The sequence below is a fragment of the Podarcis bocagei genome (genome assembly GCF_964188305.1).
Source record: "Podarcis bocagei genome assembly, chromosome: 7".
In the NCBI taxonomy this organism is placed as follows: Eukaryota; Metazoa; Chordata; class Lepidosauria; order Squamata; family Lacertidae; genus Podarcis; species Podarcis bocagei.
In genome coordinates this window covers 58,526,976-58,551,285 of record NC_138132.1, presented here as the reverse complement: position 1 = coordinate 58,551,285, position 24,310 = coordinate 58,526,976, and the positions used below count along the sequence as shown (strand labels likewise).

The window sequence follows — 24,310 nt, the reverse complement described above, 5'->3', positions numbered from 1 at the left end:
TTTCCAAGTGAGTTTCATGTAGCTTAAGACAGAAATTGAAACCCCATTTGTTTCAGAAAGGTTGATTGACTGATCATATTGCTGCCTCTTTTTCCATGCTGTTTTATTTACATGGAGTGGAATTGTTTCTTTTAACTTGCATTATTGTTGTATTGTATGTATGTACTTTTTGTATTATGGGATATAGGTATTTAGCTCTGTTTTTGTACCCTACTCCGAATGTGACTGCAGAAGTATGGAATGAAAATCTCTCAGCCACCATTATTATTATTGGGCTGCACAATGGACTAGATTAACTTTGGCAAGGAAGTTCTTATGTACTGCCAATGAAAGGTTGACAAAATTTTCAGATTTCATTTCAAAAGAAAGACAGGCCACAGTATTTGTGGCCTGGCCATAGGAATAGCTTTCACAATAATTTGCTTAGGCTCTGCCCAAGGACACGGGACTGTAGCTCAGAGGAAGAGTTATGCTGGAAGCCCCGAGTTTTCAATTTACCTCTTCTTCCAATAGGGTTGAGAATATCCACTCACTTGGGCTTGGTGGGGGGCAGGGTCAACTGAACGGCATGGCCACAACTGGATCCAGGAATGATTGCCTTTGTTCTTCATGGCCAGGCGTGAGCATGAGGGCTGTGATCTGTCCATCCCTGGTGTATTTAGAAGGGCAACATGAAGCAGCCCACCCTCTTGGCTATTCAATTTGGGATTTACCTCCCACCCAACTGGGGCCCGCTCAGTGGGGGAGCGGGCAAGTTGGTGTAAGGTGCAAGTTGGTCACCTACCTCTTAGCAACTGTCACAACTTTAGTGGATAACGCATTGGGCTGGATGTTTAGTCATGCGGGTATCCCATTAAAGCGGTGTGCAAATGGGTGACTCTGTCCAGGAGTCCACATGGGGACCAATGGGCCAAAACACTTCTCCCAATGGCAGGCCTGTAGGGGGTTGTGGCACCTGATCCATGTGGGGTGCGATTCCCCACACAGGGTTGACCCACTGGGTTCCTATCAGCCAGCATGCAGGCTGCCTGATGCTGGATACATGTCCAGTGCCTACTCTTACCTGTAATCAATAAAATTGTGGCCTGATTCAGCCCAATAACAATCTCCAGTGCAGATTTCCTCAGTCTTCCCTGCACTGGCCACAGACACCATGCACCTGTGGTGGCAAATATTCCTATCTGAAACTCTGTTGAGCCAGTGTCAACCAATTATGTATTGACCCAACGATCTGCTCTGGATTGATACAATTTCCTATGTCTCAGTGTTCCCTCTCTGTAGGGTAACCATAAGCCCTATTTCACAGAAGACAGCCCTCTATTTGGAGGTGTCCTCTATTTGAAGAGATGCCTATTCAAAGTCTAGTTTAAAGATAACCACCATGGAGGGAGAGCAGGAGGGGCCCTGAAGTGGCCCATCAACAGTTAGCACCTGGGCAGATTGACATTATAGTGGGATGCAGTGTATTTCTCTTTAAGTTGTAGGAATCATTTTTAAATTGGCATATAGAGTCATACTCATTATCAGCATGTGCAAAATTTATTGATATCTGCATGATTTCCTTTCCTCTCTTTTGGTGATGCATATGTAGCTACCATAACTCCCCAGCAACTCCTGTGGAGGTCCAATGAACACTATGTTTGTGTGTCAATAATTCTAAGAACCAGTTTTCTACACCCAGCTCCAGTGCACCTAAGTGGCACATGGTACTGCTTGGAAATATAAGAAGTGCCAAGAGTATGGCAATGTAATTTTATAAATCACCCAGCTTACAATTTCAGTTGTCCATGTAACATTTGTGTTTTGGAGTGAATGGGGGTTGTCTGATATTGTTAGGGTATTGCAGATTAAGTCCTAATGTCCTTTGTGTTTAAAGTCTTCTATGCATTCAGAACTTGACTGTTTTCGTTGTAGCATATGTTGTTAAAATGTAGGCGTCTCTTTTTCTTTTTTCAGTTCGGCAACAACAATAACTACATGAACATGGCCGAAGCCAACAATGCATTTCTCACTGCAAACGAGGTAGGCGTTGAATTTCTCTCTCTCCCCCGTTTCCCACCTAATGCTCAAACCCTGACATTTGCTTTGATAATTTTTACAGACTTTTCAGTGGATGACGGGCAAAGTGCTGATTTTTGGGTATGTGTTTTATGGAGCACAAAATACAGACTTTAATGAGAGAGAAAATAACCTGACAGCTCTCCATTACCAGTCAATTTACTTGTCTGTTAGACTGTTACTTACATAGCATGTCAATAGAAGCAAATCTGCTACACACACACACACACACACACACACACACACACACACACACACACGCAGGAAAACAACACCTCCCTCCCCCTAAAAATGTAACCAGAAGGAAACAAATGAAAGGCACAGTAGGTGTACATCTTTAAAGCAAACAGAGTAGCAGTCATTAGAAGCTAATGCGCTAATTATGGTCATGGATACAAACATTTTATTTTTAATTTGGGTTCTTAACACTATTACGAAAACAAAAGGAAAGCAGCACAGTTGGTGGCATCATTTGTTTCCTGGGGAAATGAGGAAGAGTCTTTCAGTGGAAAGTGTTCAACAGCAGGCTTAAGAAGAAACCATAGATCTGAATTGATGGGGCCTGACTAGGTCATAGAGGTGATGAATTTGGCCTCTAGCCTTGGAGGGCAAGAGGTGGGAGCGGGGTAGTAAGCAGAAAGGGATGCCAACCACTTTGTTCTTGTAGTACTTCTTACTGTCTCTGTCTCTCTCTCTTCCACCCACCTCCATGACAGCCAGTTAAAGGATGTCAGTGCAGTGGTAGTGACATCAGTTCCAGACTGTACTGTTTTTGGCCAAAGCAAATGCCTTTGCAATCAGGACCAAAGCATATGTACCATTACCCCATGGATGTGCCTGCCCCTCCTTCTCCTTTTCTTATTTACAGAAATATAGAGATTGCACATGGTAGAGAATGAAGGTGACAGCGAGTAGTTGGCAGCATCTGAATTCTGCTTGAGGTCAACACCATGGGCAAAAAAGTCTTGAGATTAATAAAATGTGGAGTGGGTTGACCATTTTGAGTCCAAAACAGCATTCTGCCCATGGGGAGTGAGGGTATAAGGAGGAAAAAATATTGGTGGGGGCAATGCTACAGTAACTGTGGTTATATTCCAAATAGTATTTTTATGAGCAGCTTTTTAAAACAATGGCTGCCTTCTGCCTCTTTCTCTGTCTCTCTTTCTCCTTCCAACAAGACTGCTTAGATAAGGGAAGATTGCTTGGCACCAGCTCCAGTGTTAGTTGTGATAATGAACACAAACCCCCATCTGTAATGACAACATGATGTTTCATTCTGTAGAATTTCATTCCTCCATTTGAATCAAACATTGATGAAAGCTCTACTGCCAGCAGCTGTTCAAAGACAATTTAATTCCAGCTGTGATAATTCACCGTGTCAGACATTGGCTGTTATATGTTGATACAACAGCTCTCCAGATTTGCATTTTTATCAAAAGGAACAAATGTTTTGAACATTTCAGTGCAGATGGCATTTAACCACACACACAGTTTTTGTTGAGGGTTGGTGGAGTTATTCCCCCCACCCAAGCCCTAGCTCTCCTAAAGAAATCTAAGAGAGAAATGTATGAAAAGTTAATAGCTCTTAAAATTGTGATTGGTAACATGACCCCTTAAAAACATTATACTGTTCTGGACATAATGGTACCTTTCTCCACCATCAAATTACATGCCATTCAGGCACTTCTTACAATGTGAATAGTCCCTGTGATTTGGAATAAGACTACTTCACTATGAGGTTTCCCCCCATTTAGATTGCATTCATTTTACCCACTTATCCATACATTACTTTCAGCAATCATGGCATGAGATACATTTTGATGTTTTGAATTCTTCTTTTTTAAAAAACCTAAATAAATCCTTACTAGCATACAAGATACTGCTCCCCACCCCACATGCTTGTAAGAAGATATTACTAACGTGATAAATATATTTTTTGAGAAAACGCTGTAATATTGTATAGTTTGGTTGTACATGTCTGGAAGCATTATGGATTTATTTCTCTCTCTTTTTTAACATGGAATGTTCCCTTCTCAAAATTAATCCAGCTGCCTCCTCCATGTCATGCTTAAAGCTTATACTATTGGTTTAATTACACTGAAGGAGTGGAATAAGATTGAGTGTTAATATTTGCACTGCAGCATGAGGATAACTCAGCAATTACTGCCCTATAAGCAAATTCAATTACACAGCTTTTAATTTTAAGTGAACATCAGTATTTTGAGTGTGGACATCTCAAATCTGAAAATCCGTGCTGGTGCTGCTTCTTTTAATATAATGCCATGCATGCAGCAGTCATTGTGGAATTAGCATTACAAGACCATCTAAGATGAGAAATTGACATGTCACCTTTTTGTTGCAACTTGCTTCTGTGTCGTGATGGCAGTGACCCACGCTTCCCCCCACCATTAATTCCTGAAGCACCTTAAATATTTATTGAAATAATATTTCAAGTGTTAATTACTGCAGTAATGAAAACAGCCAAATGCCACATATCAGGAATGAGTGTTTATCCATATTGTTAATGTGATATGTTAGATTTCATTAAGCAGTAATGGGGTAGCAAATGACTCGCAAATTACCATTGCATCTGTTACTAGACCACATTAGTGCCAAACTTAACGGCAAATGTAGCCATAGGGTTATGTTCATTAGCCATCCGCCTTCCATGGCCAATCCATCCTTTTGTGTTGGTGAACTTCACACCTCCCCTCTATGCAGATGCCCCCTCTTCCTACGAAGCGTCAGTAAATGCATCCCTAATGTAAGAGAAAGCTTTCACAACCAGAATTAAGTTGCAATCTCTGAACGTGTGTGTGCTCACTTTGCTCACTGTGCACTGAGGAAAGACTGCTTAAGTCTCTTAAGACTCTGTCAGTATTACTCCTGCAGACTGTAGCTGTGTGTTACCTCATCATTTCTGGTGTGAGACCAATAATGACAGCTGACAGGTTTTATATGCAAGCGAAGGTTCCACCCCCCTCTCTTTGTGTGTGTGTGTGTTTCAGTTTCCATTTTCTCTCAAGCGGTTATTAATTTATATCATCATTAACAGTTTGAAGGATGACAATTTCCAGCACTTAATGAGATCTTTCACTGAACATATCATTTTTAAATTAACTGGCATTAAGTCATTCTTTCAGACAATGTAAATAATGCATTAAAGGAAGGGTCCCCCCTTCTCCTGCACCCCAAGCCTCCACTTTTGCAGTAAAAATTTAAGCCAGTGTAGGCAGACAAATCTCAAAGTAGTATTGCACGCTTGCAGGGTTGGGGGAGAAATCTGATTTGTTTCGCTTTTAAAGGCAGAACTACCTAATTCGGAAGTGATATGCAAACCGAAACACAGCCATCCTTCAAAATGTGGATTTCTCTGAATTTTGCAATGCCCAAGTAATGCACATATAGTAGTAGTAGTAGTAGTAGTAGTAGTAGTAGTAGTAATAATAATAATAATAATAATAATAATAATAATAATAATATGCCACCCATCTGACTTGGTTGCCCCAGCCATTCTGGGTAGCTTCCAACAAAGTATTAAAACACAAAAAACCCTCAAACATTAAAAACCTCACTGTACAGGGCTGAGAATATGAAAATAATACACAAAAATGCATTATATTAGGGGAAATTGCTTTGCAAAAAATCTGTATGTTGGAAGAAATGTGCACTTAAAATGCTGATGGATGTTCATGATAATTTTTTTTTAAAATGCAAATTGGATATGGAAATGTGGAGAACTGGATGTAAGATTGGAAAAATGAGAAACGGAGAAAACCTTAAATTGACAGATCTACCCACCCCGGTGTGCTTGAAAGCAACACACTGTCTGCCATACAAATTACTTTTCAGAAGTTTGGAGTCTTCTGCTTATTTCCCCAGTATCTTGTTAGTGTTTATGGGATGGGACAGTGGGCAGAAGCAGTGGAAGCTGGCAAGGCAGTTTGTAGGCATAGGAACACAGGATTATACCAACTGCATGAGGGAATCAGACCATTAGCTCATATTATTAAGTACTGCTAGGGTTTCAGACAGGGAGGGGTCCTTCCAAGCCCTACCAGAAGATGCCAGGGATTGAACCTGGGACCTTCTATTTGCAAAGCTATTACTCTTCCCCTAAGCCACAAGTGGCCACTATGGCTGTGGGGACGGAATTCCCAGCTTTACCTTTCCACAGTAGTGAAGTGGGCAGTGCCACAGGCCACTCTGTGAAATCACATGGTTCCACTTGACAGTTGTATTGGTGTGATCACAGGCTGCTGATGCCAGTAGAGACAACTATCCACTCAGCTGTGGCATCCTCCTCCTCAGCTGCTGCCTCCCAGCACTGGAATAGTAGGAATTCCTCTTCCCTCTCTGTTGCCATACAGCAGCTGCACTCTGCAGACTACCTCAGTAACCATGGCATGTTCTGAAAACTCACAGAACATGTGGAGATGATCAAGCGGTCTTTATATTGAGGTTATTGTTCTATAGGTTAATTATGTCTTAAGAATATCATGAGAAGAACCCTTATAGATGAGAGCCATATACTCTAGTGTTCTGCATCCCCCAGTGGCCAACCAAATATTTCTGGCAAATGTACAAGCATGAAGGCAATAACTTTCTCCTGCTGTTGATCCCAAGCAGCTGGTAATTGCTTATGAAAATGTGACCAGGTTAGCAATTCCCAGACCATTGTGCCACCAAAGGGGCTAAAACAAGAGTGGGGAAACCATGGGTTGTTGTTGGACTCCATTTCCCATTAGACCCAGACAACATGGCCAATGGCTAGAGGTGCTGGGAGTCCAGCAACATTTGGAGGTGCACAGTTTTGCCACCTCTTAAAAAACTAAGCCACCATTTTGGATATTTCTATCACTGAGTGGCTCTTAGAGCAATAGAGGCACATGCACCTGGTTCCCTGGTCTCTCTGCAGTGACTTCACCCCAAGTGAGGAAGTAAGTGCTTCCCAGCACACATAAGCTCACTACAGATTGTCCCCCACAGACATTGAGATGCTGGCAGTGAAATCCCAAGGTTATCTGGGTTAAAGTTACATATAAATACAAGGTGGTTGATGGTCCCAGGAGCACCCAAGCCAGTGTCTGACATGGTGCCAAGGATTTTTTACATTTTATTTTGAGTAAAATGAGAAACCTTAAGCCAAAATGTATTTAAAAGTACCCCCCTCTACACACACACACACACACACACACACACACAGACACAGACACTCTTAAAATTTCAGAGACACACACAAGTGAATTTAATCTTCAGCCTCTGAAATAAGCACACATCCAGAATCATTACAAATTCTCAGAGAGCTCAGGTCTGTTCATGAACCCCAACTAACTGGGCAAAGGGAATGTAAGAAGCTGGAAGGTGGAGATAACAGTTGCAGGGAGGATGCATTAGGGAGAAAGTCAGGAATATGATGGAAATACAAAGGATGTTCAAAAGATCCACACATGCACAATGAATGTGTATTGGAGGAACAAAATGGCACCCACTAGCTACACTGCCTCCATGCTTACGCACCCCATGTGACTGCACATTTGGCCATAGGGTGAATGGGTCTGCACGCATGCATAGGACTACTACGACTGCACACAGACAGCCTGATTGGCCAGGGGTCTCATTAAAGTGGAAGAGCCCTACACAGGTACATGCCACCAGGGGCATAGCTGTGTATTGGTGTAGAGGGAGGCATGCCTAGTGGGCATAATCCTGCTACCTTTCTCCATTAAAGGGGTGGAGGTGTTATAAGCACCCATGAACAGACACACTTTTGAATGTAAACATGTCCCCACTTTTAATCCAGAAAGAGCTGTATTCCAGAATAATTTATTCATTGTTTCGCAGGGAACGATAGCAAAAAGTGTTCATTTCTGTGCCAGATATAAGCAGCATTTCAGCATCAAATGACCTTGAATTTTTTCTAAAGGTGTTAAAAGTATGTGTAGATACCTTGAAGAAAATTAGAAATAAAAGTTTCATAAAGTTTTTCAGAAGAAATCTACCTTTCCCCCCCACAATCCTTGCTCTGAATCAAACCAAAATTCCTCCATTTATAAGCCATTTCCCCCCAAAAGTCCATGTCTCTCACAACCACCTTCATATCAAAGGCTCTATCATACTCCTATTCCTCTTATGGAGGGAGCTTAAAAGCAGGATTCTAATATTTCACATTTATGGGTTGTAAAAGAATTTTGAAGTATTCACTACCAGATTAATGTTGTGTGTGTACTACCAAAGTTGCCAGCATTTTATTTGACGCATCAGAATAATGGTTAGGCTGTTTGTGCTGTTTTACTAACATATCAATAAACTGGCAATTTGTTATACAGCCAAAAAAACAAGCAACCCAAAACCACAACCCAATGTAGCTGATGCTCACACCAACAACAAAGACAGATGTTGCTAATTAAGGGTGCATTAAAAAACAGTTAATACTGATACACCATTAAAGCCATATGATAATGAGACTTAAATCTTTAATCTGAAGGATCCATAAAAGCTGGGCATATGTGAATATTGCTACACTTGTGATTTACAAAATAAAGTAAAATAAAATGGTTTGCTCGTGAGCTAAATCTTACAGGGTGTAAACAACTCCCTTTTATTACATACGCTGCAGTCATTTATTTAGCAGTGTTTCGTTGCAGTGAAGTTGCTGTTCTTTCTTCTTTTTCTTCGTTTAGCAAACATTCCACACTCCAAGTCTTGGAGATGAAGAGTTTGAGATCCCACCAATTACTCCACCACCTGAACTGGATCCCACCAACTTAGGGATGGCAGATATACTGTTGCCATTTCAAGGTCTAAGTGATCAGTTGGCTGCACAAGGGAATGAGTTCACGCCACAGTTTCCACCGCAGAGCTTGGATCTTCCTTCCATTACAATATCTCGAAATCTTGTGGAACAAGATGGTATCATCCAAAGCAATGGGTTACATATGGTACGGATTTTTCCTTTCCTTTCCATTTGACTGCATAACTTCTCTTACTGCTGCATAGAATTGCAGTGTTGTGTACTGAGCCAAACATTTATGCTCCCTACCACCCCCTCCAATAACTTATCTGGCAAGCACATGAAAATAACATCCAGCTGCTAAAAGACAGTACTCCTTGCGCTCAATACAGCATCCTTATTTGTTGTCTTTTGTTGTAGTGACGCACAGTCGATATCACTAGTGTCTTGTGGCAGGATATTTTCATAAATTTTCAATGGGTGCCATAACGTGCATTCACTTATTTCAGGGATGGTGAGATCCTATGGCCCTTCAGATCTTGTTGGACTCCATCCCTCACCTGTCCCAGCCAGCAGGGCCAATGGTCAGGGATAATGGGGGTGGAAGTTCAACAATGTCTGGAGGGTCACAAGTTCCCCATCCCTGACTTATTTCATTGCTCGGAAGGCTTCCGGCGGTAGAGAGAAAGGAGAAAGTTTCAGACTGCAGATTCAGAGTCATGAGCTGGTGGCAGAGAATGAATCTGGAGCAAGGAAAACAGCGAGCCCAAATTCAGATGACACATGAAGCCAAACAATCGTTTAGTCCTGAGTAGCGCAGCAGCAGGAGGAATTGGGGAGGGGATTGATAGCCACAGTCTCCTCTCTGGGAACCTGCACATTCATAGTAAGCCACTGTTTAGCTTTACAGTGGTACCTCAGGTTAAGAACTTAATTCATTCCAGAGGTCCGTACTTAACCTGAAACTGTTCATAACCTGAAACACCACTTTAGCTAATGGGGTCTCCCGCTGCCGCCGTGCCACTGGAGCACGATTTCTGTTCTCATCCAGAAGCAAAGTTCTTAACCCAAGGTACTATTTCTGGGTTAGCGGAGTCTGTAACCTGAAGCGTCTGTAACCTAAGGTACCACTGTACTTAGTGTAATGTGCAAACCAGGACAGTGTTTTAGCAATGCAGCTAAATTTGCGTTCAACCCATTTGCAAGGCACAGTAATGTGTATATTTGGTTGTATGATGTAATCTTCATTTGCAGAGATTACACCTGCTTCACAGTTTAATAGGTGTAATAGCATTACTGTAAGGTACACCCTGATAGTTAATTTCTTATCCTCATAGCTTTTTCTATGGAGCAGAAGGCTTTGTAGTGTAAACACTCAGTGCTAAATACTTACTGTTTCCCCGGTATCAGCTGTAAGCAAGTAGAAAAAATAAATAAATAAATAAATAAATAAATAAATAAATAAATGAGATGGGTGAAGCTTAAGGGCTGTGTTAGTTTTGCTTACTAATTAATGGGCTTGTTACTTATGACCATTAATTTCAATGGGTCTACTCTGAGTAAGACTAGCATTGAATGTAGTCCTGGATATTTCGAGGCAGCAAAAGCTTGAGGTGTTGTGGTGGGTGGGTGGTGACTTGAAAAGCTCTTCTAAATTCTCCCCCATTTCATTCTGTTCCCTCTTTCAATCTGAACATCTAATCTAAATTCCATAGATGTGGTGGTAAATGTCTCTCATCATTTATTGAAAATGTGCACTTTATTAAACTGATAAATATTTATTAATAATAGAATCCATCTTTAGATTGTATATTTCGTGAATTACCTTTCTTTAGAGCCATAACTTTTTTTTATTACCGCAATAAAAAAAAGTAAAAGAGGCATTTTAACTATGAAATTTCATTTCATGGTCAATTGGGCTTACTGTATCTAAAAGAACTAAATATGGAGCCATAAAATAATTATGATATTCATCTACACTCTTGAACAATGCCTGCATGAAGCAGCATTCAGCTTGTCAAATCTTACTGCATTGTTGAGAAGTTGCTAATCGGTAATGATAGACAAGACCTAGATGTCTATAGAGGCAAGTAATACTTTTTCCAAACCGAAACCATTAGAATAACATAGCCTTTTTCCCCCTTTTTTTAAGATACCAAATGAAATCCCAGCCACTTTTGGAAACATTACTGTGTTAGACAGCTTCACTGCAAATGATAGCTATTTTAATTGGATTTATAGATTGACCCTGTTGAAATGTCCAGTAGAATTTCACCTTGAAGAAAATGTCATGAAATTTTCAAGCACAAACAGAAGAAATGAAATGTACTTGGGCAGAGCTATGATTAATACAGTGTGTCTCTGGCTTTGTTCTGAGCAGTACCTGACATGTTCACCTATAAACTTGAATGCAAAATCGCCAGAGGCATGGGTAGAAATAGGTTATGTCAAGGTTCTCCGATGTTTCCCTCAGGGTGCGGAGTTGGCCAGCTACATAACAGTACTTTCGCAGGCTTCTCTTAGATTTGCTGCAGGAAGACTGCTGGAATAATAAATAATACTTTCCATTCCATTTCTGACTTAGGATTGCTATATCCAGCAATCCATTTTAAGTGCAAGCAAGCTGTTTTACTACCAAAGTATATGTAGCCCAGCGGTTATTAAAAATGAATGTATTGATGGATTAACAATTCTTCCTACCAGTAAAAAAAAAAAAAGACCTCCTGATGCATTTCTTACCCAGTCCTGCATTTCTTACCCAGCCTGTTATTGCTTTTGTTTATAGAAAAAGTGACAATTCGTCATGTTGCTGATTAGCTTCATTATTATTGACAGGATACAAAGGGACATTTATCTTAGTTTAAATGTATGCTACTACGTTGGGATTTCCCCCACTCTCCCCCGCCCCAAAATGAGGAAGCACAACAGAAAACGAAAGATAAAAGAAATGCACTGTGATTAGCATTTGCATTTTAATAATATGCTAATACCAAAAAAACCCCAACCTTCATAAATGAATTACTGGCAGGGAATGAACGAGTTCTAGCTTGAGTTCAGAAAAACACCTGGGACTTAACAAGATGTGGGAAAATATATAGACCTACACATAAATAGATGGAAATCAATTGCTATATGCTATCAAAAGTCATTACAGACTAAAGCACAGTTGACTGTTTAGATGATCACCTGAGAAATTATTTTAATCTACAAAGGGTGGCAATTCCATAGCGCTGTTGCCTGTGCTCTATAGGGTTCCTTTTTATTCTTTTCTCTCCCCCCCCTCTCCCCTTTAAACATCTCTCTATAATCTACCCAGCCTGCTGAGTAGCACTGACATCAGTAGTACATCAATTTCAGAAAGTGGATTATTTTTACTAGACAGCTATTGTGACATATTGGGTCAGTCATAAATGAAAGATATTCATGCAAGCATGCAATACTTGTAATGAAGTCTCACTCTGACCTTCTGTATGATTGATTCTGTAATTTAGTTTTCTCAGGCACTGCCTGAAATGAAATGAAATCATGTTGAACAAGTTTTGAATACCCACAGTGCATCAGGAGAAGAAAAATCTGTAGCCCTAGAGGCTTGAGAGAGAGCAGCTGAACGATTTATCTCCATGCTATTATAGCCTTTGCCAGCATTCAACATTTTCTCCTTCTTTTTTTTCTTCCTTATTTGGCTTAAGTACTTAATTCTGCAGGTAGCTGTAAATGGGAAAATAAAATGCTGTTCAGATTTAAAATGACAGGACAGGAGTATGTGCAAGGGACTGATAAAATATCTTGAATAGAACTGACCTTTCATGTTGCTGAAAGTTACTGGGGGATTCATCCTAATAATTACCATATAGATTATTTTTTATTTCTTTCCTGCAATGAAACATTTCAGAGAGCAGTGGTGCTGATTGAATGAAAATTGAACTTGTTAACATTCTTTTCAGCTTAGCCTGTTGTACATAACAGAAGGTTAGCTTTGATGAATTTTGAAATTCCCTTTCTGATATCTAAGAAACAGACGGTAAAATAATTGTCTCTTTTCAGCCTGCATTTATTTTTCACTGCCTTAAAAAAATACCTCTGGTTAACTCTACAAAAATAGAGTTAACTGTAAGTGCATCATTTTTTGGTATATCTCTGTGTAAAGAAGTTCCTATATGAAAATGTGATAATCATTATTCTGCCACAAAAATGTATAGCAGAACTTCGCTTTGTGTTCAGAATGTTTAGATTAGATTTGATTCCACCCACACCTTTTTTATTATTATTCTTGAACACACGACTGTAATTGTGCACTGGAAATTTTTAGTTCCTGCTCCCACTACTTTGAACAACTCTCTCTTACATTCTATCACAAAGAACCTGCTAGGACACTGCTGTCATCTATTGATGTTCTCCTTGATCAGAGGTGAGATGGTTGGTGACCCAGTAGAGGACTTTTTCACCTGTGGCACAATGTTGGCCTCCTATCCCCACAAAAGCTTACCTAGTGCCTACATTGCTCTCTGTTGTTGTAGTAGTAGTTGTCTGCCCTTCAGTGAAAGTTCCCAGTAAATGTTTTGTTTTTGTTCTAAATTCTCCCAGACCCTGCAGGTATCTTAAACAAATTTGGGAACTCTGCAGCCTCCTTCCTTAATGGTACAGTTTACTAATTTTTATTGTTTTAACATGTAAACCTCCCTAGAGTCAATGCTGAATGCATAAAGATTCTTAAATAAAATTCTTAATGATGGCTTGCATCTAATGCATTTCCACTGAAATTAATGCACATGACTAGTAAGACCATTCATTCCAATGGGTTTGTTCTGTTCTTGGCCATGTGCATTGAACAACTGAAGAAAACAAATCTGATGCTCCCTGGAGCTCATTGTTTTTTGATTTTGTGGATCCTGGTTGATATATTTATCACAATGACATGGGACAAAAATTGCTAACATAAATAGTATATAAGATTAAAGGATTGCTAGCATCAGTCACTCACAATGCAGTCCATGCCTAGTCATCAGTCCCACTGAGTTCAACAAGGCTTATTCCCATGCAAATGTGGATAGGATTTCAGCAACTGAAATCTTATATACATGCAATGATGTGGGTTTTTCAGGAAAGAATAACAACATTTGGAACATTTTCTGAAAAACGTTCTCATGCAAATTAGGCTAATTAGCAAATGGAAGTTTGCACTGGGAAATTTTCAGTTTGCATTGGGAAATTTTTGATGCTCTAGAGACCCATTTAATTTTGTATGCTTATTTTATTTGTATTCAGCCAAAAAACCTAAAACTTTGAAACTGCAAAACTTATCAAATATTACATTTGCAATTGGCATCCATTTATTGTTAACTAATGAACTTATGAAATGGAATCTGTTACATGATGAAATAACGTGTTGGAGCATTTACACCCCATATCACTGTACACATGGAACACACTGTTCACATGGGAGTAAGTCCTATTAAATCCAGTAGGAGTTACCGCTGAGTAGGAATGCATAGGATTACACTGCTGTAAACAACCTTTAGTATTTCACATAGATATAATCATATGAAGGAAAGATTTTTAATTTTATTTAAAAGGCAATTTAAATATAGACATTTATAATCCAGATTCTTGATTTAGCCTTTCAGTAAAGCAAGGAATTGAAAATTACCAATATGTTATGTCAAATCTGGCAGATAGGCACGGTTTCAGGTTATTTTCCTTCATAAAATGTGTGTTTTATTCATTCTAATTTTATTTACAAGGAAACTCCCACAATTTATTTTTAATATCCACATTACGATCTTGATATGAATAGGGGAAAAGAGAGGGACTGTGATTACAACAGAGTTACAGCAGTATTGTTTATTATATTACAAATAAAACAGTTATTTCATGGTTCATTAATGTGTTTAGTGTCTGGAACTCTTTATTAAAAGAAGCCTTTCTTGTTGTTAAGAACATGTTTATTGTCATCATTAAAAGGGGGAAACCCAACTAATTACTGAATTCAATCATTTGTTCATTTATAAGGATGGCGGTTTCTCACCTGAGGAGGCACTTAACAGCTCAGTGTGGCATTTTATCATCAGACACCAATCAGTTTAGTTTTGTTGTTTAGAGAAAGAAGTGACATGATAGATGTTTAAAAACTAATGCATGCCATGGAGAAAGTGAGTAGAGATAAGTTCTCTCTTTCTCATGAACATACAATGAAGCTGTATGATGGAAGGTTTAGGGCAGATAAAATAAGAGTACTTTCTCACATGGCACATACTTAAAACTATGGAAATCACTTCCAAAGGAGCCAGTGGTGATGGCCTCCAACCTAGATGCCTTTAAAAGAGGATTAGACAAATCCATGGAGGAGAAGGCTATCAACATCTACTGGCCATGAAGGCTGAGTTCAACTTCCTTTGTTGGAGGTAGTACATCTCTGAATACCAGTTGCTGGGAATTACAGGTGAACAGAGAGATTCTGATTAAAAGCCTCACTTAGCTATGAAGTTCAATAGATTATGGAGAATGGTTATGAGAAGGAAATGGGGGTTCAATAGATTATGGAGAATGGTTATGAGAAGGAAATGGATGAGAGCTGTGCACATCGCCCTGAGGTACTTCAGGGAAAGTCATAATAAAAATGTAATAACATAAATAATGCATTTTTTTAAAAAAAAAGTCAGTATCATTGTTTTACAACAAGAGCTTTTTAAACATTGCACATATAAAATCTATTGGTGATTATTTTTGTTCTCATAACAAAATACTCAATTCTCACCTGGTGCCACTGTCAACCGTGACACTTTTCTTTCCCACCCTTACCCACAGCCAACAAACAAAAATGAGATGTGGTTTTTAGTCACTGGATTAGAATGGTCTGAGGAAAAGCTTCAGAAAATGTCATGTGCACAGTTCTTCTGAGAACAGTGAGCCACATATTTTTGTGGAACTTATCCCTATCAAGCTGGTTGTCCAGGAAAACTTTTATTGGACATATAACATGCCACAAAAGGAATATACAGTGGTACCTCTGGTTGCGGATGGGATCTGTTCCAGAGGTTCAGTTGGATCCTGAGGTTTCCACAACCTGAGGACCGCTTCTGCGCATGCGCGTGCAGTGGTAGACCACTTATGCGCATGCGCGCATGGCAAAACCCGGTAAAATACTTCTGCATCCCAAAGTTTATGTAACCAGAGGGTTACATAACCGGAGGTACTACTGTACATCTCTGACACATTTTTTGACAGATGAATTCAACAATACATCATAAAACCATATATCTATAGTAGGAACACCTACATATTTCCTCTCTCTTTTGCATACCATGTATTTGGTAACCATCAGTCTTTGGTAACCATCAGAGCAAAATGGATATTTGGCATATCTCTAGAGTGAAGACAAGGGTGGTGTCCTACCAGAGTTAACTCCGGATGCCATCACACTGATAGGATAATGAGACTCCTACTTACCTCCCTTGACTGCACCAGTGGAGCCAAAAGAAGCGTATCTGCCAAGATGCTTTCAGTTGGCCTTGCTGCGGGGATTTGCTGGACAGTGTGCATACTGTCCTTGCTAAATTGCTCTGGTTCTTAAAAAAAAAGGAAAAAGCAGCCTGTTATTTATTTGGTTTGGTTTATGGCACTTCTGCGCTGCCCCATAATGTAAAAGTTCTCTGAGCAGTTTGCAATGAGTAAATAAACCCAACTGAAATAAAAACTGAAGCACAAACCTGTTTAAAAATGGGAGACCTATATAAAGGTGGCAAAACTTTCTGTACACCCCTCGCCCCCATTAAGAACAGATTTAAAGATTAGATGCCCTATGTTAAAAGGCGAGTGAGTAACAAAGTCTTCACCTGGCACCAAAAAGACCACAAAAATGGCACCAGGCGAACCTCCCTGTGCTTCTAAGTTAGTTGTCACTGGCAGCAGGATGCTGCTCTTTTTGCACAACAGCAAGTGGAAGTTTAACCGGGTAAAAGGGTAGCAAAAAATGAAAGCTGTGGAATAAGCATTGATAAATCAGGAAGCCATTCCAACGGTTCCTGTTCCTTGAGGTTACTCTCATTTCTGTCACCTGTGTATTATGCAGTAATTCGAAACTTCAGTATTGTAGAACATGAAAAAATAGGGGGGGGAGCATTGACCCATAGATTTGCGCACACAGTGAGCCCATTCCCAAAATATCATTCTGACATTTGGAGAGGTGAGAACCTTGTAGGCAATTTTATTCAGGGCCAAATATTGGTTTGCCCCACTCAGAGGTGCACTTGAAAGGGTCAAGGGAAAGCAATTGCTGGTTTCCTTCTGCAGAACCGCATGAGAGTTGAAACATTCTCAGAACACTGAGATGCATACATTGTGCCTGGAGAGGCATTTCTTTCTCGGCTTTCGATTCACGTATGTCTTTATGGCAATGGTTTTTCCTTTTATTTGGGGATTGTTGTTGCTTTTGGTGATAGTCCAACTGAACAGAGCAGTGTTGTATAATTAGACTTTGCCAGAACATAGAATTCTTGCTTTCTAAAAAGTACGTGACAATACGGAGTAGCCATTTTTTTTTAATGGAAGCAGTCAAGGCACAAACCAAATTTTAGAAGGCAAATATAAAATATACTACTGGGGAAACTGGGGTTCTTGTATCTGTTTTACTTCTGCATGTTTCGTGGCCAAAAAAAATTAGAAAATGGTATGAAAGGAATTTAAATCTAGGTAAATAATGGGCTGAGCTGAACTCGGTGATTTACTCCATTTGAAAGATCAATTACCAAGTTTTAATTAAGGTGCTTTTTATTGATTTATGCTTAATTCTTAATGTTTCATTTCTTGGCACGTTTGTTGTATTATATAGGTCTCTCTTGTTTTATTATTCTATACTGTTATTTACCTATCATGTTAAGCAATACTTTTAAATTGATTGATTTGATTTTGCCAGCTATTTAGAGTAAAAAAACCACCACAGAAATCTGCTAATCCAGGCCCCCTAAACAGTTTGTTTAAAGACAACCCACACAGGTTCAAAAAGTCAGGATTCAAAGAAACTGCATTTCAGGATTCAAAGAAACTGCATTTTATTCTGGTCCCAAATAATTTCTGCAGCCATGGTTTTTTAGTCTAAACATATAGGGGATTGTCCTGCCTTTGGACTTCCCATTAGGGCATATGATTGGGCACTGTAAAAACAGAATGCCAGACTAGATGGGCCATTGAGGATTTCCTTATGTTCTTAGGGTTCCATGTATATCAATGCTTGCAGGATTGTATGGAGACAAAGTTTAAAGTGGGTTTCTAAAGCAAAATTGTAGATACATTTTAGCTAGCATCAAACTGTGCACTAGTTTCTGGCACAAAGTGAACTGATTTTTTTAAAAAAAATCTGGGTGCAGTGTAAGTATCTGTGGTTGTGTGGCAGAGACACACTCTGCATGCATACATCTCTACTTAAAAGGATATCAGGTGGTACACCTGGGGGAAAAAATATCTGCTTGAAATCCTGGAGATCTGCTACTGGGGAAAGACATTGCTACACACAGTACTGTACAGATGAATTAATCATCATGATTCATTATAAGACAGTTTCATATATTCAGGATCCTGGGCAGTCTGCCACCCTGTCCTTTTCCACCTCTCCAGTTTCAAAATCAGTCAATGGCTTCAGGAGCCTTTTCAGTGTCAGCATGGAGAATTGTTTCATGATAGCCCTGAATCATAATTCTCCAATTACTTATGGCAACAGGGTCCCAGAAGCCCCCATACTTCCAGAACTACAAGTTTTAGGCAGTTAACAACCCATCTTCCAGTGGCTTCAGGCTTTTTCAGGAGCCTAAATCTCAGCACATTTAACAAGACAAATACATGATTTGTAAATATTTTATATTACTTTTCTTGGCATCGTGTTAGATATTTACCGTATTTTTCGCTCTATAAGACGCACCAGACCACAAGACGCACCTAGTGTTTGGAGGAGGAAAACAAGAAAAAATAATTGCTTTTTATTTCTGTTCTGGAGGTGTTGCTGAATATGATTAGAAATGACCAGCAGGTTAAAGGTATACAGGTCGGAGCTAAACATTACAAGTTAAGGGCATTTGCAGATGACTTAGTATTGACCTTACAAGAGCCAAACACTAGTACGAAAAGGGTGTTGGAGATAATTCAACAATTCGGCCAGGTAGCCGGATTCAAACTGAATAAACAAAAAACTAAAGTTTTAGAAAAAAACTTAACAGCCATGGAGAAGGAGAAATTTCAAGAAGAGACAGGGTTGACAGTGGTTAAGAAGGTGAAATACCTAGGGGTTTATTTGACATCTAAAAATATGAATTTGTATAAGGACAACTATGAAAAATGTTGGTCAGAAATTAAAAAAGATCTAGAAATATGGTCAAATTTGAAATTGTCAATGTTAGGCCGAATTGCAGTTATCAAGATGAATGTATTGCCTAGAATGTTATTTTTATTTCAAACCTTGCAGATTCTTGACAAGATGGACTGTTTCAAGAGGTGGCAGAAAGATATTTCGAAATTTGTCTGGCAGGGCAAAAAGCCCAGAATTAAATTTAAAATACTGACAGATGCTAAAGAAAGAGGGGGATTTGCCCTGCCGGATTTAAAATTGTATTATGAAGCAGCAGCGTTTTGCTGGCTGAAAGAGTGGATGCTCCTCGAGAACACAGACATTCTGGACTTGGAAGGTTTTAATAATGCATTTGGTTGGCATGCATATTTATGGTATGACAAAATCAAGGTGCATAGGGCCTTTAAAAACCATATTGTCAGAAAAGCATTGTTTAATGTTTGGATAAGATACAAAGATTTGTTGGAAAACAAAACCCCTAGTTGGTTGTCACCCTTGGAGGCTAAGGCATTGAAGAAACTCAATATGGAGGCCGGATGGCCAAAGTATTGCGAAATTCTGGAACAGGATGGAGATAAATTACAGAGATAAATTACAGAGTCATGAGAAATTGAAATCTAAATTACAAGATTGGCTTCAATACTTCCAAATAATGGAGGTTTATAAACAGGACAGGAAAATTGGCTTCCAGGTGGAAAAATCAAAATTAGAGATTGAACTGTTAGAACCCAACACTAAAAACTTGTCAAGAATGTATTATTTGCTGCTGAAATGGAATACACAAGATGAAACAGTTAAATCAGCTATGATTAAGTGGGCACAAGATATTGGTCATAACATCATGTTCGCTGACTGGGAATGGTTGTGGAACACTGGTATTAAATTTACGGCATGTAATGCCTTAAAGGAAAATATTATGAAAATGATCTATAGGTGGTACAGGACCCCAGTCAAGCTAGCAAAAATTTATCATTTGCCTGATAATAAGTGTTGGAAATGTAAAGAAACTGAAGGTACTTTCTATCACCTTTGGTGGACATGCCCGAAGATTAAGGCTTTCTGGGAAATGATATATAATGAAATGAAAAAGGTACTTAAATGTACTTTCTCTAAGAAACCAGAGGCCTTTCTCTTGGGCATTGTCGGCCAATTGGTGTCAAAGAAAGACAGAACTTTCTTTATGTATGCTACAACAGCAGCAAGAATACTCATCACAAAGTATTGGAAGACACAAGATCTACCCACTCTGGAAGAATGGCAGATGAAAGTGATGGACTATATGACATTAGCCGAGATGACTGGCAGGATCCGCGATCAGGGAAAGGAGACGGCGGAAGAAGAATGGAAGAAATTTAAAATTTATCTTAAGGACTATTATAAACTTGATGAATGTTAGAATGTCGAGGTTTTGAGCAAGAAAGGGTTACAGCAACATAAAATTAGACTGAAGGAAAGATTAAGAGGACAGAGGATTGAAAGAAAAATTTAGAGTTGCTAAAAACTTTTGGACATTGGGATGCAGAAAGGGGAGGTATGGGGGAGTCTGAGAAACAAGGCTTATGAAAAAAAGGTTATGAAACTATACGTGTTTGTATGTCTTTTTATATGTTTGTATTGTTTTAAAAATTTTTTGTAAAACCGATAATTTTTTTTTTTTAAAAAAAGAAAACAAGAAAAAAAAATTCTGAATCTCAGAAGCCAGAACAGCAAGAGGGATTGCTGTGCAGTGAAAGCAATCCCTCGTGCTGTTCTGGCTTCTGGGATAGCTGCGCAGCCTGCATTTGCTCCATAAGACGTACACACACTTCCCTTTACTTTTTAGGAGGGAAAAAGTGAGTCTTATAGAGCAAAAAATATGGTACATCAGGTTGCTTGTATCCAAATATGCAGGGCTAGATCTGCTGTAAAATCACAACTTGCTATGTTGCCACCTAAAGACTGGTGCAGTGTACTTGCCTAAGGCATGAGATCCAAGCCCAAGCCCATGAATAGGTAAAAAAATAGGGGAGTGTGAGGAAAGACTTGGGCTTTTTAGTTTAGCAAAGGATAGTGACTTACTTGCCAAGTGCCCTGGAAAAAATGGGACATTCCATTTTTTTTCTCATGAGATTGTGGCAGCTATTTTGGCTGCTGTGACCCCCCCCCCCGCAAAATGCTTTTAGGGGGACCGTGATCTCATGTAGTGCCCAAAAACAGGCCCCGCAAAACCCCCCACTATTGGGGGAGCGAGAGCACAGTGCAGATCACATTGCATGGTAACATATTCCAGTTTTTGATTAGAAAAAGTTGGATGATATGAAGTTCGTGAGGTGAGGAGACATGTTAGAGGTGTATGGAATTGTGCATGGTGAAGAGCTGTAGCTCAGTGGTAGCACATCTGCTGAATGTTTGAAGATTCAGCTCCTGAATTTGAAGGGACCCAAGTTGGTCTGGCTTTGGTATAAAGCTGTGTCCTGTAATCCTATACATTTTCTTCTCTTGGTTTGCAAGAGGATGAGAAGGCATCTTTACGGAAACTTCTAGTTCCTCCCTCAGTGTGGCCTCATGCCAATTTTACCTCACAGGATTTTTGAGAGGACTTTTTGTTGTTTTTTTCTTAGGGTGGCAAAATCACTCTGAACGCTTTGGGGAGCAAATGTAACAAATTTAATAAATAGTTAAATGCAACTTTAACATATGATAGGTTCAGATAAAATTAATGAAGTGCCATAATGCAATACCCCACTTGACCTAAACAAAATGACTTTTGAGTATCTGAAAAGAGAGGTAGAAACAGTGATCTAAAACTATCACTTAACTTATTTGTTGCTGTCAGGATGTGCACTGCAAATTGGCTAAAAAGAAAAAAGGGATATGGCACTGTAATTAAATTGATTTATTTTTCTAGACCTTATTCAAGAAAATGAATAGATTTATTGAAAAACAGTCTTTGTTCATTAATTTTTGGAATAACAATGTGCCTTAGCTGTATATGTGTGAGTGGGCTAGCATTATGCTAATTATGTTAATTATGTTCAGCTTTTATATCAAATATTATATCAAAATACTGATTTACTATACTGTATTATGTGTCCTCATATTTCCACCTCTGTAAAAATCTCCTTTTTGCAGCCCTCTGTAACTTTTCTCTCTTGTAATTATGTATTAGGCTACTGGGGTTTTGTCTGCATGTTGCCATGGGCAAATGCATTGCTGCAGATGTACAAGCATCTACATCTGCAGCTGTGATGGGGAACCTACAACCCTCCAGTTTTTCTTGGATTCCAAGCCTCATTAGTCTCAGCCAGCAGAGCCAGTGGTTAAGGATGATGGGATTTAGAGTCTAACAACATCTGGAGGGCCACAAGTCCCCCACCTCTAACGTAATGAATTCAGGACGTTCTTAAGCTTCCCACTGCAAGAAAAAAGTAGAGACGGGAAGTATGAACAGGAGGCAAAAGCAGTACCATGCATTTCATCTTAGATGAAATGGTTAAGAATTCATAGACTTGCCTATGAAATTGGTTTCTGGGCCTGTTTAAGTCAGCAGAACTTAGCTTCAATAAAAGCCTCAAACTGAACCAAAATGACAAGATTTAGAGTAAAGCATTTGTTAAACCATGTCTTTATATTATGATTTATTTGAATAAGGACTAAGGGAAACCTCTTTTTGTGGCAGAGAAAAGAGCAGCTTTTTATAGGTGAGAAACCACCAGGAAATAGCTTGCCTTGACACCCTATCTCTCTCTCCCCCAGCAAATTATTATTCTCTTCAAGTCTTTTTATTTTCTAACATTAAAAAACTCTTCCTTAAGGCAGTAAGACACTGTCTGCAGAATTGGCAGTGGCATTGCAGGATTTGGGTGGGGTGATTTAATTTGTGGAAAGTGATATCTTTAAAAAGATTCTGAATGACTTCCAGATACCCCTGCCAATATAATCTGCCATTATAGCAGATGAATCTCAAGGGGTGTCCACAGCATTGTCTGGTCCTGTTGTGTCGGATGAATTTCAGTTCTTTAGGCTCAAGGTTGTGGACAAGGTGCTTGGATCAGCCAGAGTGACTGGACCCTTGACCCTCTTGGCTGATAAAAACCAGCAGGGAGGGGATAGCTGGCTGGGCCAGGGAGGTGATTAATGCCTCCTTGTGAGAAGGGGTGGTCCCTGCCTGCTTGAAGGAGGCAGGGGTAAAACTACTCCTCAAGAAACCCTCCCTGGATTCAGAAAACCTGAGACCAGCCCGTCTCCCCTTTTTGGGAAATGTTCTTGAGTGGATGGTCGCAGGCCAGATCCAGATGCTCTTGGAGGAAACTGATTTCCTAGATCCAGTTCAATCAGGGTTTAGGTCCAGTTTTGGCACTGGGGCAAGATGGTTTGAGCATATAACACCAATCCTGGCCCAACTGCACTGACTTCCAATTAGTTTCTGAGCCAAAGTCATAGTGCTGGTTTTGACCTATTGAACCCTAAATAGCTGGGGACTGCAATACCTCAAGGACCACCTCTCCCCATATGAACTAATCCAAACCCTACAATAATCATCAGAGGGTGGCAGCATGAGAATGGGCCTTTTCTGCAGTGGCTCCCTATTTGTGGAATGCTTTCCCAGGGAGGCTCACCTGGCTCCTTCATTATGCATCTTTAGGTGCCAGGCAGAAACATTTATCTTTAACCAGGTGTTTGTGGGAGTTATTGGCTTGCCTTTGTTTCATTATGCATTTTGTATTCTCATTTTGTATTTTTCTGTTGTGAACCATCCTGGGGTCTTTGGATGAAGGGCAGTATACACAAATTAACAAGAACAACAACAATAATAATCCTAGGTGAGAGTTCCTTTATTATAAGCAGCAGTAAGAATTCACAGGAAAAGTTACCCAGAAGGAATTAGGCAACTTCAACTCCTGTCTGGTTCAGATACATTTGTATTACAAGCTTTCTTTGTTTATTTAGTTTGTGAATTTAACACTGGGAAACTAGAAGCAAAACATTCTGGAAATATAAATAGAGCTCAAGGCAAGCAAGGATTACTGTAATCATGTATCAGAATTATTGCATCATAACATTGGGACAGGAAGTTCAAGGGGCTAGTTTTGATGTACAAAGTCATATACAGCTTTGTAGGCTACCTGCCTGCAGACTGTCTCACCAGAGTGGTGCATGCTATAGTTATCTCTTGCTCGGACTACTGCAATGCGCTCTACGTGGGG

General features: G+C 39.5%; 1 protein-coding gene across 1 annotated transcript in view; it reads left to right on the top strand.

Annotated features, from left to right (window-relative positions):
* The window catches only part of TOX3 (TOX high mobility group box family member 3), a 102,934-nt gene that overhangs the window by 69,202 nt on the left and 9,422 nt on the right, over window positions 1-24,310 (top strand). Inside the window, exons 2-3 of the mRNA XM_081201201.1 lie at window positions 1,957-2,022; window positions 8,742-8,999. Of these exons, the coding sequence (XP_081057327.1) occupies window positions 1,957-2,022; window positions 8,742-8,999 (324 nt within the window). The remainder of the gene's footprint in view (window positions 1-1,956; window positions 2,023-8,741; window positions 9,000-24,310) is intronic.